This window comes from Petaurus breviceps, unplaced genomic scaffold, assembly GCF_028583685.1.
Source record: "Petaurus breviceps papuanus isolate PSGF00001 unplaced genomic scaffold, PetGlider_PUasm1.0 175, whole genome shotgun sequence".
In the NCBI taxonomy this organism is placed as follows: Eukaryota; Metazoa; Chordata; class Mammalia; order Diprotodontia; family Petauridae; genus Petaurus; species Petaurus breviceps.
Window position 1 is genome coordinate 25046006 of NW_027185764.1, and position 15398 is coordinate 25061403.

The following is a 15398-nucleotide window of genomic DNA, read 5'->3' on the forward strand; positions in this document are numbered from 1 at the left end:
AGTGCATTTTGCTCCATTGAATCAAATGTTTTTTCATGTTCAACAAGTACAATGGGATATGATCACCTCGGTCATTGGGGCCACAAAGAAAGGGAAGGGAAGAAGGGAATAAGCATTTACATGAGCCCAAATGCTAGGTGCTATGCTAAAAGCTTTTAACAAATTCTCTTTCATTTGACCAAAGAGAAAAAAAGGCTCAGTCACAGCCCTCAAGGAGCTTAGTTTAGCAAAAGGGAGGGGTTTGAGAAACACAAATAACTATGTTATAAAATAATTAAGTGCATAAGGGAAGTCAAATGGATTGGCCTTAGATAATGAATCACCTCTAACTGAGGGGGATCAGAGAAGCCTTCAAGGAGGTGATGACACCTGAGCTAGGCCTTGAAGGAGAGGGAGGAGGTCGATCAGCTAAGATGAGGGGAGATATTGGCTCCAGGTGTTTGCAAAAAAAAAAAAAGCCTGGAGGGGGGAGATGGCAGCATCAGGTCAAGAAAAAGTGAGTAGTCCAATGTGATTGGAACATTATGTACAAAGAACTGTAGAATACAGTTGGAAAGGTAAGCTGGGGGCAATTTGGGGAAAGCCTGAGAGCCTGGTTAAGGAATTTGCATTTTATTCCCCAGGAGATGAGATCTGGGAGTGAGGGTTATGGTGGAAAGGAGGTGCTAAGTTGACGATGTCTCAGTACCTTTTGCCCATCAAGGATGTTCAGAAGTTATTCATCCAAAGAATTCGCGTTAGAACCAAAACTCTCCCATGTTTGTCAAATTAAATGGAACTGAGCTTCATATTTATAATTCTGCCTTGCCTTCCCTAACAGGGGTAAAGGGAAAACCCACCTGGCATGAACTGAGGCCAGAGCTTCCAGAATTGACTAGTTATTATTCGAATGCAATATAGATGAGCTTTAAATATCACCGGGGAATGTCTAATTAGAGGTTTTCTGGTCCAACCCTGTCTACCTCCAGGGGATAGTATTGGAGCTGAGGTCCGGGCAATTTAGGCCACATATGGACTAATTTCCTGCCAGTCTTCTAAATGACTGATAAGCTGAAAACACACCCAGTAGGAAAAAAGTCAACTTTTAGCTGGCAACTCTTGGATATAGCCCTCTGGGTGACAGGATGTAGATTCACTGGGGTGGTAAAGGATGGCCTTTCTCTAACCTTAGTGATGGTAATGGGGGCTACTGCTCCCTATGTGGAATGTAAGACAACTAGCTGAGCTTTTTTCTGGGGCCTCTGGCTACCTTTGTCTTTGTGTGTTTCCTTCTTTTACCATTGACCTGAGCATTGGACATGAGCAATGAAAACTCTGAAGAGATTACAGCTTTGGCAGCTGGTGTCTTCACCTTCTCTGGCATCTGAACAGTAGGATTTTTGAGATATTTCCTAAGCATTGGCAAGAGTGAGCTGGCACCAGGGGAGGAGCTAGCATTGGAGAGAGACCAGCAAAGATGGCAGAGCAGGAAGAAGTATAGTCCAGTTCTTCCCCACAGCTAGGCCTAGAAAGAGCACCAAACAGTCCTGATTGGGGAATCCAAGGAAAAAGTACTCATTTTTCAGTATCTGCTCAGTACAGGGAGAAGGACAGGTCAGTGGGCCCTGGGGATGACACAATGGTAGGTTTCCTCTTGGTCTGAGCCTGCTATCTTGATTACTCAGCTGCAGGCCTCAGACCAGGGTGGGAACTGAATGCCCCACCTCACTTAGAGCACACAGCTACTCCTCCCTTCTGTTACTGCTCCTTGCCCAGTACATAGGCATAGTACACAGCTGAAGGCAGTCTTGTTCAGTTGTGTCTGTCTCTTCATGACCCCATTTGGGGTTTTCTTGGAGTGGTTTGTCATTTCCTTCCCCAGCTCATTTTCTGAGGAAAAAAAAAAGATGAGGAAACTGAGGCAAATTGGGTTAAGTGACTTACCCAGGGTCACATAGCTAGTGGCCAAGGCTGGACTTGAATACAGGAAAATGCGTGATCCTGACTCCAGGTTTGTTACTCTATGCACTATGGCGCCACATAGCTGCCCTGGAGTTAGCCTTAGCCTATGCACAAGTTGCCTCCTCAGGCTCAGGAAATCAAACAGCTGTGGCCAATGGATATTTCCATATACATAGTAGAACAGAAAAAACTGCACGTCTTTTTTAGGCATTATTCAACATGTAACTTTTAAAGCTCTCTTACTAGTCTGTGATTCTTTTTGGCCTACATTTTGTTCTCTTCTGTGCCCTAATTAAAAAGATAATAGCATTTATTCATGCGAGGCAATCCAAAAACCAGAGTGGGGAAGCTCCATGGAGGGCATTTGGGGAAAGATCAGCATAAGAAGAAACAGAAGCAATATTAGGCAAAGACCATCTGGACAGAATACAGAGAGAGAAGGAGACAGAAGATAAACTTTCTGTTGGAAATGTCAGGATCTTTTTTTTTTTTACTTCTGGCAAGGGGACCTCTGGGGTGGAATGAAGGAGAATCTTAGTGATTTTATATTCCATAACTTTCCAAAGCAAGGCAAAAGCATGTTGAAGGTTTTCCTTTTGGCCAAAGGAAGGCAGAAGTAGTTTCTGCCTGGTAGGGCCTGTGGGGTGAGTATACTGCGTTATATTACCTTCCTCATAGTCTTACTCCACAGAGCCTTAAAGGGAATTCCCTCTGTAGAGTGGAGCCCAGGGAAGATACTACAGAGAAAGTCATTCCCCCTGGGGGGAGAAGAGGAGTGGCTGTAGAAGACAGACTCCACTCAAGGTGGGGGCCACCCGAGGAGCAGTAGTCCAGCCCCTCTATGACACTGCTATGATTATCTATGCATACACTGCCTCCTCCTAGAGTGTAAGCTCCTGAAGGGCAGGAACATGTTTGCCTCTGTACCCCCCAGAGCCTGGAACATAGTAGGTGATTAATAAGCATTACTTAATTGGTTAATCATCAATATAAGTGCTTTTTTCAATGATGAAGATCGAAGCCAATTGGCTCTCTCATGTTTTGAGCAATTCTTGTCCATGTCTTCCCATAAATAATCCAAAAGGGTTTCATTTAACATGTTGGGAGGGGGCTTTCCCCAGCTCTCTTGATATTGAGTGGATACATGGGCTGTCCATCAATTTTGGTCCTCCTTTCTTTACAGTCATACATGTCTATGTCTCTGATAACATCCTTTATATTCTCTTGATTGATATTATGTAGTATCTTATTCATGCCAACTATGTGGTTCTTCTTCATTGCCCCTCTACTTTCATTCTTCAGAGACCATGAAAATCTATGACTCATAGTCAGACCTCATCAGCATCTGTTCAAGACGCATGTACTAATGGACCAAATCCATGGGTTGTCCATTCAACAATATGATAGCAATAAAATCTCATGCAGTCTTGGGTTTCATTAAGAGAGATGATTGTCCCATTGAACTCTGCTCTGGTCAAACCACGTATGGAATAATTCATTCAGCTCTGGGCACCACATTTTTGGAAGTACATTGACATGATGGGAAGTGTCTCCAGCAGGATGGGATGCTGAAGGGACTCACGTTTAGACCATATGAACACCAGTTGAAGACACTAGGAATGTTGAGCCTGGAGAAGAGGAAACCTAGAGGTGAAATTGTCTTCATATATTTGAAGGGCTGTCAAGTAGAAGAAATATTAACTTGTTCTTCTTGGCCCCACGGGGCAGAACTAGTAATCATTGCTGGAAGTTGCAGAGAGTCAAATTCAATTTATAGAAGAGCTTCCTAGTAATTGAGGTATTAAAAAGTAGAATGGGTTACCTTGGAAGGTTGTGGGTTTCCCCTTTCCTGGAAGTCTTCAAGTTGAATCTGGATGCTATAGGAGAGATTCCTAGTCATGTATAGGTTGGACTATGTAGCCCTTGGGAGGTGGCTAGGTGGCACAGTGAATAGGGCACTGGGCTTAGAAAATCTGAGTTCAAATCCAGCCTCAGACATTTACTAGACATTTACCTTGGCAAATCAGTTAACCTAGACCTGCCTCAGTTTCCTCAACTGTAATAGCACCTACTTCCCAGGGTTGTTGTGAGGATCAAATGAGATATTTGTAAAGTCCTTCCTTAGTACAGAGACTGGCACATAATAGGTTCTATATAAATATTAACTATTACTGTTAGTATTATCTCAGATTTTTTGATTCTCAGCTTCACTCTACCTCAGCCACCTATAAGGGAAAGTCATATCCCAAAATTACTCCAGTTCTAAATGAATTCAGTTCAGTTCACACTTATGAAGTCCCTACTATGAGCAAGGCACTGTCCAGATCTAAGTCTTTGAAATTCCTCTCTCATTATAACCTCCTGTCTTTCCATCTTTCCCATTGAGTTACTGCTTCCTTCAATGAGGAATGCCTGACTTGCAGTCATTTAATCTCTCCTTATTTTCCAGTCTATCAACCCTCCTTCCAGTCTTGATCCTAATTCAGCAAGGCATGTTTCTCCACCTTGGAATTCCTTGTCTCCAGTTCTTCCACTTTTCCCACCCTGCTAAATAATCCCTGACACTTGTTTATATTCACCACCTGCTTTTTTGGTTCCTACTCCTGAGTTACCAAGCACTGCTGGAGGATGTCATGAAACCTAACTGACTGTGAACACTACAGCCTCACAACATCTAGTCTGCTGCGGGATGTCTTCTCTTTGTCTCTAATGTTCTATCACGCTTCCCATTCTTTTGTCCTTCATTTTGAAGAGGACACAACAGGGAGATGTCTTGACTTGCACATAAATTGGGTTTAAGTGAGGCAGGGCTGCACAAAGTCATCAACCTCACTCTCTCTTCCAGAGTCATCAAAGTCCAGCAACCAGACAAAAGTCTTCAGACATCTGGTGATGGCCCAGGATGCAGTGGATGAACTTGCAGTCTTCAGTGCCTGACCAAGCTCTAAGTGCTCTATAGCTGCCTTCATAGCACTTCTCATCCACCCATTCCACCAGAAGAAGTCTCCCCATGCTTAGGACAGATGTTCCCTAACTCACCAACGTGTGGGAGGCTCACAGGTTACTCTTAACCTGGCTTAGCCTATCTGCCTAGATGGTTTACCAGTGTGTTGCTGATGTGCATGCTATTGCTTCTTGGAGCCACAGGTGAGAGTGGAGTGCCAGGTAGACACCAAAGGTATATGTACAGTCCTGGAAAGGGCTCAGCAAACCCTCAAGCCAGAGGTGCTAATTCTGCTTGAAGACCCCATGATACCTCCAACACATTCCCCAAAGAAGCTGATCCAATCCTTCTGTCTCTTCCAGCTCCCAGCTTTCAGTAGAGGACTTCACCTACTTTACTAAGATGAGGCAATTTCCACACCTCAGAATCTGTCTTCATTTATCCTCTTGACCTTTGCTCTAGAGGAAGGGGTGGTCCTCCTTCTTGTCAAGACCAAGCTTCCCTCACTAGCTCAGCCCTCCACTCACTCCATTTTCTACTGGCCTAAAAGCCTGCCCAGTCTCTCCTGTCTTAAAGACAATTTTTCAAAAGTCCTTTCTTTTGACCTCACCTTCCTCTCAAGCCATCATATTCCTGTGCCTCAGTTTCCTCCTCTGTAAAATGAGATTGGACTCGATGGCTTTCAATGTCCCTTCTAGGTCTAAATCTGTGATTCTGTGATCCTGCCTCTTTCATTTCAAGGTCATCGGCGCCCTTTTAACTGCCATATCAAATGACCTTTTCTCAGTAATTCTCCTTGATCTGTCTGAAGCATCTAACCCCTGTTGGGTGCCTAGCATAGTGCTTAGTATATAGTAGCTTAACAAATATTTGTTGGTTTATTGGTGATCTCTAACCAGATGTCTCCAAAATGTTATCTCCTACTCCATTTCTTAGTTCTAGTTCTGAATTTCCATTTGTTTGCTGGACACCCTGCTAGTGCCTCAGACTCAGCACTGAGCCCATTATCCTACCCCTTAAACTTTCCTCTTCTCTCAACTTCACTTTCTTGTGTTGGCACCTTCAGTATCCCAAGAACAAACCAGGTTCAAAACTTAAGCATTATCTCTGAATCTTCTGTCTTGCTTATCTTCTCACATCTCTCATTTGTCAAATTCTGTTGATTTTTCTCTGCCTGTATCTCTGAATATGTTTCTTCCTTTCTATACACACATTTCCAGCAGCTAGATAGTGCAGTGGCTTAGTAGCATCAGGCTTAGAATCAGAAAGACTCTTCCTGAGTTGAAATCTGGCTTTGTACACTTACTAGCTGTATGACCCTGGGCAAGTTCCTTAACTTCTATTTGCCTCAGTTTCCTCATCTGGAAAATGACCTGGAGAAAGAAATGGCAGACCACTCCAAGAAATACCCCCAAAAGGGGTCACAAAGAACTGGACATGACTGAAATGACTCAACAACAAATATTCTGGCTAGAATGTTATCCTGAATTGAATGCAACTTCATGCCTCATCAAAAAACCCTGGAGCTGGAAAGAACCTCTGGAAATAATTTGGTTCTGTCCTTTGCCTTTGCTGGAACTTCATCATAGATTGAAAGGGTGTGGTATTTTACTTTTTGATTAGTTAATAATAATTATACTTCATACTTATATGGCATTTTTTTAACCATTCAAAGTCCAAATCTATAAGGTAGGTAGAGGAAATATAATTTCTTTTTGACAAAGAAAGTGAGGCACAGAGAGATTAATTAATTAATTACTTGGCTATGGATACCCAGCTTAGTTAGTTGCAGAATCAAGAATAAAACTGAGATCTCCTTACTCTTGGGAACTTTCAGTCCTTTCTTCCTCCATTCATATGCAACTTTGGGGCTGAAGTGAAGGGAAAATGTAGCCTCCCACATGATGGGTACAGCGAGAGTAGCAGTTTCAATACAATTTTGGCTGCCTACCACAAGAATTTACATTTTGCAAGTAGGTTGGGTTGAACTGCCAAGAGTTCAAGGATAAGATGGGGTCCTATTCAGTGGTGTGCAGCTCAAATGAGATAAGAGATGTAAAGCACTTTGTAAAACCTAAAGTGCTATTTCTGTGCCTGTTATTATTAGCATTATTAATTATTAGCCTATAGACACCAGATCTCATTCCCTGAGCCTCATACTCCTGCTGAACTAAAACAATGTTTATAGAGCAATACAGAGGTAGGCTGGGAAAAACAACTAAGCTCTCCTGGAAAAAAGAATGGATGCACACATGCTAACATTTAAGTTTAATCTACATTCTTTAATATTTTCTGAAGTCTAGATAATCCACAAAACAATAAATTAAGCCTTGATTTGTAGTGAGGTATAAATGATCAGACTGAAAAATTACCAGTGGGCTCTTGGAACCTAAGAGTCAGCTCCAGTACACCCCTAGTCCTGCCCTTCCAAATGAAGGTACTAGATGTTTTGGGAAAATGAGGTTTCAGAGCCTGGTGAGAGGGTAATCTGAATTCACCACATACTAGGAGACCCAACCTGACCTTGGGAAATGGAAGTTTATTAAAAAGTCACAGAATAACAATGCTAAAAAAATCTGATAGTCTATCACTTTATTTTATAGACAAGGAGGTCACACTATTAGTAACAGAATTGGAAATCAGGATTTAGATCTTTCTCTTTCTACTGTGCCACATAGAAGTTATGTTTGCATCTTAGCCAGAGGACTGATGTGCATAGTAGTCACAGATTTGAAAGTAGTGGTGGTCATAGTAGCAAAAATAGTACATGTTGATGGATCTTCCATCCTACTGAGGAGAGAAGAATAGGTGTTTCAGGGGCTCCAATGACCACAGTCCCTGCTGTGCAGTCTGGAATGAATTCATATGACCCAAGCAATCCTTTTTTTTTTTTTTTTAATAAGCAAACAGGGTTAAGTAACTTGCCCAGGGTTACACGGCCAGTTATTTCTGGGTGTGGTGCTAAGTATCTGAGCCTGGATTTGATTCCCGACATCTGGTGATCGTGACACTGGAGCCCGTGCTCTTACTCACTGTGCTACCTGGCCGCCCCTAAGCAATCTTTTAAGTCAGGATTGTAAAAGTTTATTGTTATGCTTTACAGCGGGCAGGGGTTCTTAGGGAACCTGCAAACTTAAAGAAGTCATAAGTATAGTTTTTAAGGAGTCATGACATTAAATCAGATGTCAATTATGCTAACTAGGTAAGTAAGGGTGGGATTAGGGAGGAGTTAAGGAGGGGTCATTGCTTAAAGGAACATGCACTTTTAATATCAACTGAGCAGGCATATTGCCCATAATTCACTGGGAAATAGCCCAAGGGAGGGGCTGCATGGAGGTGTGGTTTTAGGCTTGAAACATCACTATGTCAGCTAGTGGTCTAGGGCTGACTGAGAAGTGCCTAGTCTGCCACCCATCAGTGTCATGTTTGACAAGATGGATGTTGGGAACCAAGGCTTATGGGGATTCAGGATGTGTATAATTGGCTAAGGAGTTAACTTACAGATAGTGCATTGAAGGATTCATAGGTTCAGCTTGCCATTATACTAAGGGGAGAAAAACAGTTCATGAACTGTTGCTAGGCAGAGTGCTGGCAGGAGGAAGGAGCAGAGTTAATGCTCTGAGGCTGGGGGTAGGGGGGAATGTGATTTTACAAACTTATGTTACAAACAAAGACACCCCAAGCACCCCATCACTACCATCAATAGACTATGTCTACCTGTGTGGTATGGTCAGGCAAGGATTGCCTGTATCAAATATACACTAGATTTCACTATTCTCACCTTCTCTTAGGTGACATACTGAGGTTGACATACTGAGCATGGTAGAGTTATTCATATTTCCTTCATTTTTCCCATATTAGAAATGACCAATAAAACTTCTGAACATGGATGCATCATTATTAACATCTGGAGAAGTGCTATTGAATACATATATTTTAACTCTTATTGCCCATGGATTGTATCCCAGGGTTTGAGCCCTACAGAGATAGAAAAGCATTTAAAATGGCAACTACAACATAAAGTGAATAGATGACCCTTCTTTCTACTTCTCCCTTATGCATCTAGAAAAAAGGATACAAGGCGTAACACATTATCTGTAGAATCACAAAGCCATTTTTTCAAGTTGAAAGACATCTTATAGTTTATTTAGCCCTACCTCTTAATCAGCAAGCATTTATTAAATGCCTACTCTGGATTGGAAAGCAGTATGGTTAAGTAGACAGCAAGTTAGCCTCAGATTCAGGAAGACAGTGGGTTCAAATCTTTCCTCTGACACCTGTTTAACCTTGGACAAATCAATTAACCTCTCAGTGCCCTAGCCACATTATTTATAGGTTTCAGAGAAGGTACTGATTGACCTGTATTGGGGGGGGGGGATTTTCTATATCAATGAAATCACAGGTCCAATCTTTGTCCCTGTGGATGAGGCACTAATACAAAGACAAAAGGGAAATAGTACCCTGCCCTCAAAGAGCCTATAATCTATGGGGGAGATAATAAGCCTTGACAATGGCAGATGGTCAGCCAGCCTCTGTATCACTTCCTTGATGGGGAACTCAGTATGTCCTAAGTATTGCCTGTTCCAATGTTGGATGACTCTCAACATTAAAAAGTATTTTCTTTTGCAAGGAGAAAGGTCAGTCTCTTTTTAACTCCTACCCAACAATCCTCTGGAGCAACACAGAATGAATTAGCCCTTTTATCCATGTTGTGGCTCTTTATACATTTGGAGACTGTCCAATTTAAACACACAGCTCTGTTTCTCATGTGACACGAGCTTCATCTCATTCCAGGTTTTTAGCCTTCTTAACCTTCCCATTGGGAGAATCTGAAGTACAGGTGAAAAATGGAAATAATAAATCTCTAAAAAAAGTGAATGATCCAATTTCTTTTTTTCCACATATGAAGTAATTTAAGCAAATAGATATATCTTACTCTATTAAGAAGATAGCATTTTTCTAGCTTTTTAGGAGAAGAGAAAGTAATTAGAAAATCCATTTCTATTCATGTTCAGTATACAAATAAAATCTGCCTCCTTCTCTCTTAGAAAAACCAAGCAATACCTTCCCAGTAGGGTTGGGTGACAAGGGAAGAAGGGAAAGAACCTGGAAATCAAAGTTTTAAAACCAAATGTTTAAAAAATTATTATTATTTTTACATGCAACTGGGATATAAGATATATGGGCACTGGGGTACAGAAATCCATCTTGCCCTACTGGAAAGTTGGAGGGGGGATAGGGGAGGATATAGGAGAGAGCAGATTGGGGGAAGGGGTATTCAGTAGGACCGCTCTTTTAAGGTGGTGGATAGAGGAAACACAGGGAGAAAATTAGTAACTCAAAACCTTGTGGAAATGAATGTTGAAAACTAAAACTAAAAAAATGATAATTAAAAAAAAAAGAAAAACAAAGCAAAAAACAGGAAAAGGTTTTGAATTTCATTCTGTATTTTCCATCTCTTCTAACTTAATACTTTACAAATTTCAGATCAATCAGCAGCAAACATTTATTAGGCACATATTTATGTGAAAGACAGATACTGCTAGTCTTGGAGTGGGGAACCTTCGGCCCTTGAGGCCATATATGGCCCTCTAGGTCCTCAAGTGTAGCCCTGTGATTGAATCCAAATTTCACAGAGCAAATCCCCTTAAAGGATTTGTTCTGTAAAACTTGGACTCAGTCAAAAGGCTGCACCCAAGGACCTAGAAGGCTACGTGTGGTCTGAAGGCTGCAGATTCCCCACTCCTTGTTAGTTCCTTGGTCTGTACACATTTGGGAGGAATTATTGCTTGTCTCTCCTATGGGTGCAATTCAAAGAATTTTAAACAGAGATATTTTCCCCTGAGTCAGTTAGCTGTACCCTTCTTCCCACTCCCACCTATCCTAATGTTTCTTTGCCAACTTTCCAGCTGTTCTAAGTTGAAGTATATCATTTGGGAAGGTCCTTAGAGCAAAATGACCCTCCAACCACCACCAACCCCCTCAGATATGATTTGTAACTGTTTCGTCTTAGCTGTATAACTTTGTTTTGTTTTTTACCAAGTCCTGGGTCTGTTTGATGTTTGAAACCAATAATTCATTATCTGTTTTCTCAGGGCTTCCATTGATAAATTGCAGACTTACCTGCCTCTTAAGGTCTGCATCAGTGTTTCCTTTCACACTATAAAACAGAAATTCCATTTGGTCATTTCTCATAATCCCAATTCACTGTTTTCTTAATTTAACCTATGCTACTACACACAAGCCTAAGAATAACCTTGCGGGGGGGGGGGGAAGGGGGGAGATTTTCATTTATTTTGAATAATCCTGAAGTTTTCTTATTTGCTTTGTTTTTCTCCCAGTTATCCTCATGAAATCCTATTACATATGAATCAGTCCCCAGAGTTTATACCTCAGGGCCAGTTTATAGGGGAGACCTTTTCATAATGTGATATCTTGGTATATCAGTAACTAGCCTCTCTTCCATATGTAGTCCAAGACATATTAGCTTTATGTTAAAATTTGTTCCACATTGAACATTCTTGTGGAAAAATTCCAGGGTACTTAACAAAAATGAAAACCATATCAATTCACTCTTATGAATAAATATTATTTGCATATGGGAACCCAGATAAGCTAGGTCCTTACCTAATATCTTGCAGAAATCTTTCATTATCTTGAATCTGGACTCCAATTCTGATTTGTGAGGCCATTTTAGAATACTCCAAGATAGTTTCCTATGAAGGAAAATCGGCACATGGTGAATATATTCTGTGGCAAACATTCTTGCTTTTTTTTTTTTTTGGAGGGGGAGGGCAGGGCAATTGGGGTTAAGTGATTTTCCCAAGGTTGCACAGCTAGTGTTAAGTGTCTGAGGCCGGATTTGACTTCAGGTCCTCCTGATTCCAGGGCCAGTGCTCTATTTACTGTGCCACCTAGCTGCCCTGAGCCACCTAGCTGCCCGTGTGGCAAACATTCTGAAACAAGGTATGTGGCATAGGACTTCCTTGGGTATCCTTAGCGTTCTTTTAAGAGTATCACGGTAGGAGAAAACACACTAAATTCAGTGCCACAGAGCATTTTATTTCGGATCTTTGTTGATGCTCGTATTTTAAGCTTTCAGAGAAGCACTAAGAAAATGTGAGGATGACTCAGTCACACCTCACCCGACAGACTGGTGAAGTGGGATTCTGGAAGCTAGGACTGCTAAAATGGAACTTCCCTTAGAATCTTGGGAACCCCAGTGAAGTCTCAGAACTTCCTTTTCATATAGTAACTGATTAAGAAGCACATAGTGTATGTCAAGTCCCATATCCCCTGCTAGTTTGGTGAAATGGCAAGAGGGACTGAGTTACAGATAAAATAAAAGAGAGAGTCATATGCTGGCAAGAGTACTGTACCAGGAAGTAGGTCTCCTACTGGGTTGTGGTCCTAAACCTGTGGCTGATCTGCTAGGAGACCTTGGACAAGTACTTTACTTGTCTGGATCTCTGGATCTCAGTTTTTTCAGCTATCATATGAGGATGATAATGTCTACTCACAAGTTTGTTGATTTTTATTTTTTTTTTCAAATGAGGACAAAATCAGATTATGGACATGAAAACTCTGAAAAATGTTAAATGTCATAATAATGGGAGGTTTTAGTCAGGGGCTGTGCTGGTAAATAACAATTGGCTATATGTGCAACATACTTTTAAGTTTAATTTGAATTAATATTTTCTTAATTCTCGATAATCAGAGACAATAAATCAAACACTGATTTGTAGCATTTGCTGATTTCTGACTTACAAATGCTGACACTGAAAATTTAACAACAGACTCAGTCCCTTCAAGGTGGCTCTAGCATACTCCTAATTTTAGTACTGAAAGATGCAGTTCCTGCCTTGAAAGAGCTAAAGATTACAATTCAGCATGTGAAATTCTGTCATTTCAAAGTTCAGAAAGTGACAGGGGAGGAGGTATAGGCAGGAGGACATTATTCAGAATGATAACTTTGAAAATAAGATCCTCAGTCTCAAAGTACACTTATAGCAGGAATTGGAAAGGGCAAGGATATAAGAAAGGCTCTAAGCACAGGGGAAGGTGGGTACCAAAAAGTCACTTTGTCCAAAAATATCACTCCCACTGTCTTCAATGAGTCTGAAAATTTGACCATTAATCACTCTTTTGGATTAAGGCATTGTCAGCCTTGGATACAATTAAAATTATTACCTGGAAGGGAGAAACATTAAGCCATTAGTGACCATTAACTCTCTTAGCCTTCAGCTTAAATTCTTTTATTAGATTAGCTAGCTGAAGAGCAAAATGCTGAAGGAATAGTTATATAAGACAGGGAAGATTTTGTGAGGGCATGAGTTGGAAAGCTGGACAGAGAGGTCCAAAGTATGGGATAATTTTTTAGTTGAGCAAGGCAGGGTGGAACACCTTACTTTAGGAGAGGTTTTAGAAAGCCAGAGGAAAGGGAGGAAAGGACCACCCAAAAAACAGATGCAGAATCATTATAAACTAACTTTATCTCTTGGAAGTCTTGTTGGAGGCTCTTCTGGAGGTTAGGGGCCACAGAGGACCTGATAATGAGATCCAAGAGTTATAGCACTGGTTCAATTGAAATTAATGTTTAGGACTCTAGGAACTGAGAGTGGATTTGAAAAGAGGTACTCAGAAACTCGAATGGATCTGTGATCTCATGGATTTAGATGTTCCTTCCAATGAAGTAGATCAGGGGTGCCAAAGAGGGGTGTATTGGGTCACTAAACCATACATAAAGATCCCTCTACAGGGTGGATATTGACTTAAAAAACTGCTTACCATTATCTATATTCTATTCTATTTTTATTTATTTTGTTAAATATTTCCTAGTTACATTTTAATCTGGTTTAGGTCACACTCAGAAGTATTGGGGGACCAGGATGCCTGATATCTTTGGTGTAGATTACAATAGTAACAATGATAAAAATATTTATTCTGCATTTTACATTTACAAAGCACTTTCCAAAGTTATTTCTTTTGATCTTCACAACAATCCTGGAAGGTAAAGGCTATTATTTTCCCCATTTTGCAGTTGAGGAAACTGAGGCAGATGAGCTTAAGTGATGTCCCTATAATTGTCCAGGGCCACATTTAATCGAACTTCTGTCTTCTTGACTGCAGGTCAAATGCTTTATCCACCAGTCTGCTCATATCTACAAACACATAAGAACTGAAACGAAAAGGGTTGGCTTAAGTAGGTGGTTGTCTATCTTTTATTCTACTGGACTGTTATTAATATCTGAAATTCCACTATTAGTTTTGTGTCTTCAAGGACCTTCTCTTGAAATTGTTATTTCTGGAAAGGGTAATTCTTTAAACTATTATCAAATGAGTCCTTTCTAATGAAAGGATTAGTTGACAGGCCACTGAAGACTCTTGACTTGGGATCAGAAGACATAGGTTTGAATCTCGGCACTTTTACTCAGTACCATGTGCCCTTGGGACAAGTGATCTGTCTGATTCTCAGTTTCCTCATCTATAGAGTAATGGAGTTTAGACTAGTGAGATCTAAGGCCTCTTCAATTTCTAATGTTTTGTGATTTGGGTATACTATGAAGTTGCTTTGTGAAAAATGGCAACTTGAGAGCTGTAGAGAGACTGAAAGGCTAGGTGAGTAGTCCAGACTTTCTAGACTAGACAGTTATGCTGAGTTTGGGAAGGTTGGTAATGAGTTTCTCCTTTTTCTTCCCAGTCCTTTTCTAAAAGAAACGTCTATCAATGAGGACAAGAAAAACTCTTTGGTCCAATCAGGAAGTAGATGAATAAACTACCCCACCTAAACCTCCCCAGCAATGATGATGATCTTCTGGACAAGAATTCTTGAAGGGGTGTCCACTTGTCCAAGGGTATGGCCGATCATTTTCTGGGCAAGCATTGATGCTTTTTTGCAAATCTGTTTGGGATTTTGGGATCTAGTGATGGCAGCTGAGGTAAGATAACACCAGCTGAGGTAAGATAACACAACCTCCTAGACTGCTACTCTTCCTATAGTTTTCTGGCAAGGAGGACCCACAAAGTTGATACCCATACTCACCTACCACTTCCTGCTGTTCTTGATCCTCAGTCCTCCATCTTTATGAGAAATGTTTAACCCAAAAGACTTTGGCTTCTGGTCACACTTTCTCCTTTCTCCTTTACTCTATGTAGTCCGGTGGGGAGGTCTATGGGGATGTTATTCTATCCCCTAGGCAACAGACTGTACCACAATGAGAGCAGGGGCAGGGGAAGGGGCTGTGCCAATGGCAGGACAAGAGGGTTCTCAGAGTGATGGAAAAGGGTATCAAATTCCGATACAATTCCCTGAAATTTTAATGTCCCTCTACTTTCCTTCACCTGAATAATACCCAGGAAGCAATATTTTGCTTGATGCCTTGCTATTGTTAATTTTTTTTTTACCCCAAGTATTTTCGTGTTAGGCAGAGAAAAAAATGGTTTAGTCCATGTAGAAATACGTTCTTTATGTGTGGCGGCCTGGCTTGAACCTGCACATGCTCACATCAGGTCA

At 41.0% G+C, this 15398-nt stretch overlaps 1 protein-coding gene across 1 annotated transcript in view; it reads right to left on the reverse strand.

The window, feature by feature from the left end:
- The window catches only part of VWA3A (von Willebrand factor A domain containing 3A), a 70356-nt gene extending 58779 nt beyond the window's left edge, over positions 1-11577 (reverse strand). The window contains 2 exon segments of the mRNA XM_069085362.1: positions 10925-11045; positions 11513-11577. Coding sequence (XP_068941463.1) covers positions 10925-11045; positions 11513-11577 — 186 coding nt within the window.
- Positions 11578-15398: the final 3821 nt, after the last annotated feature.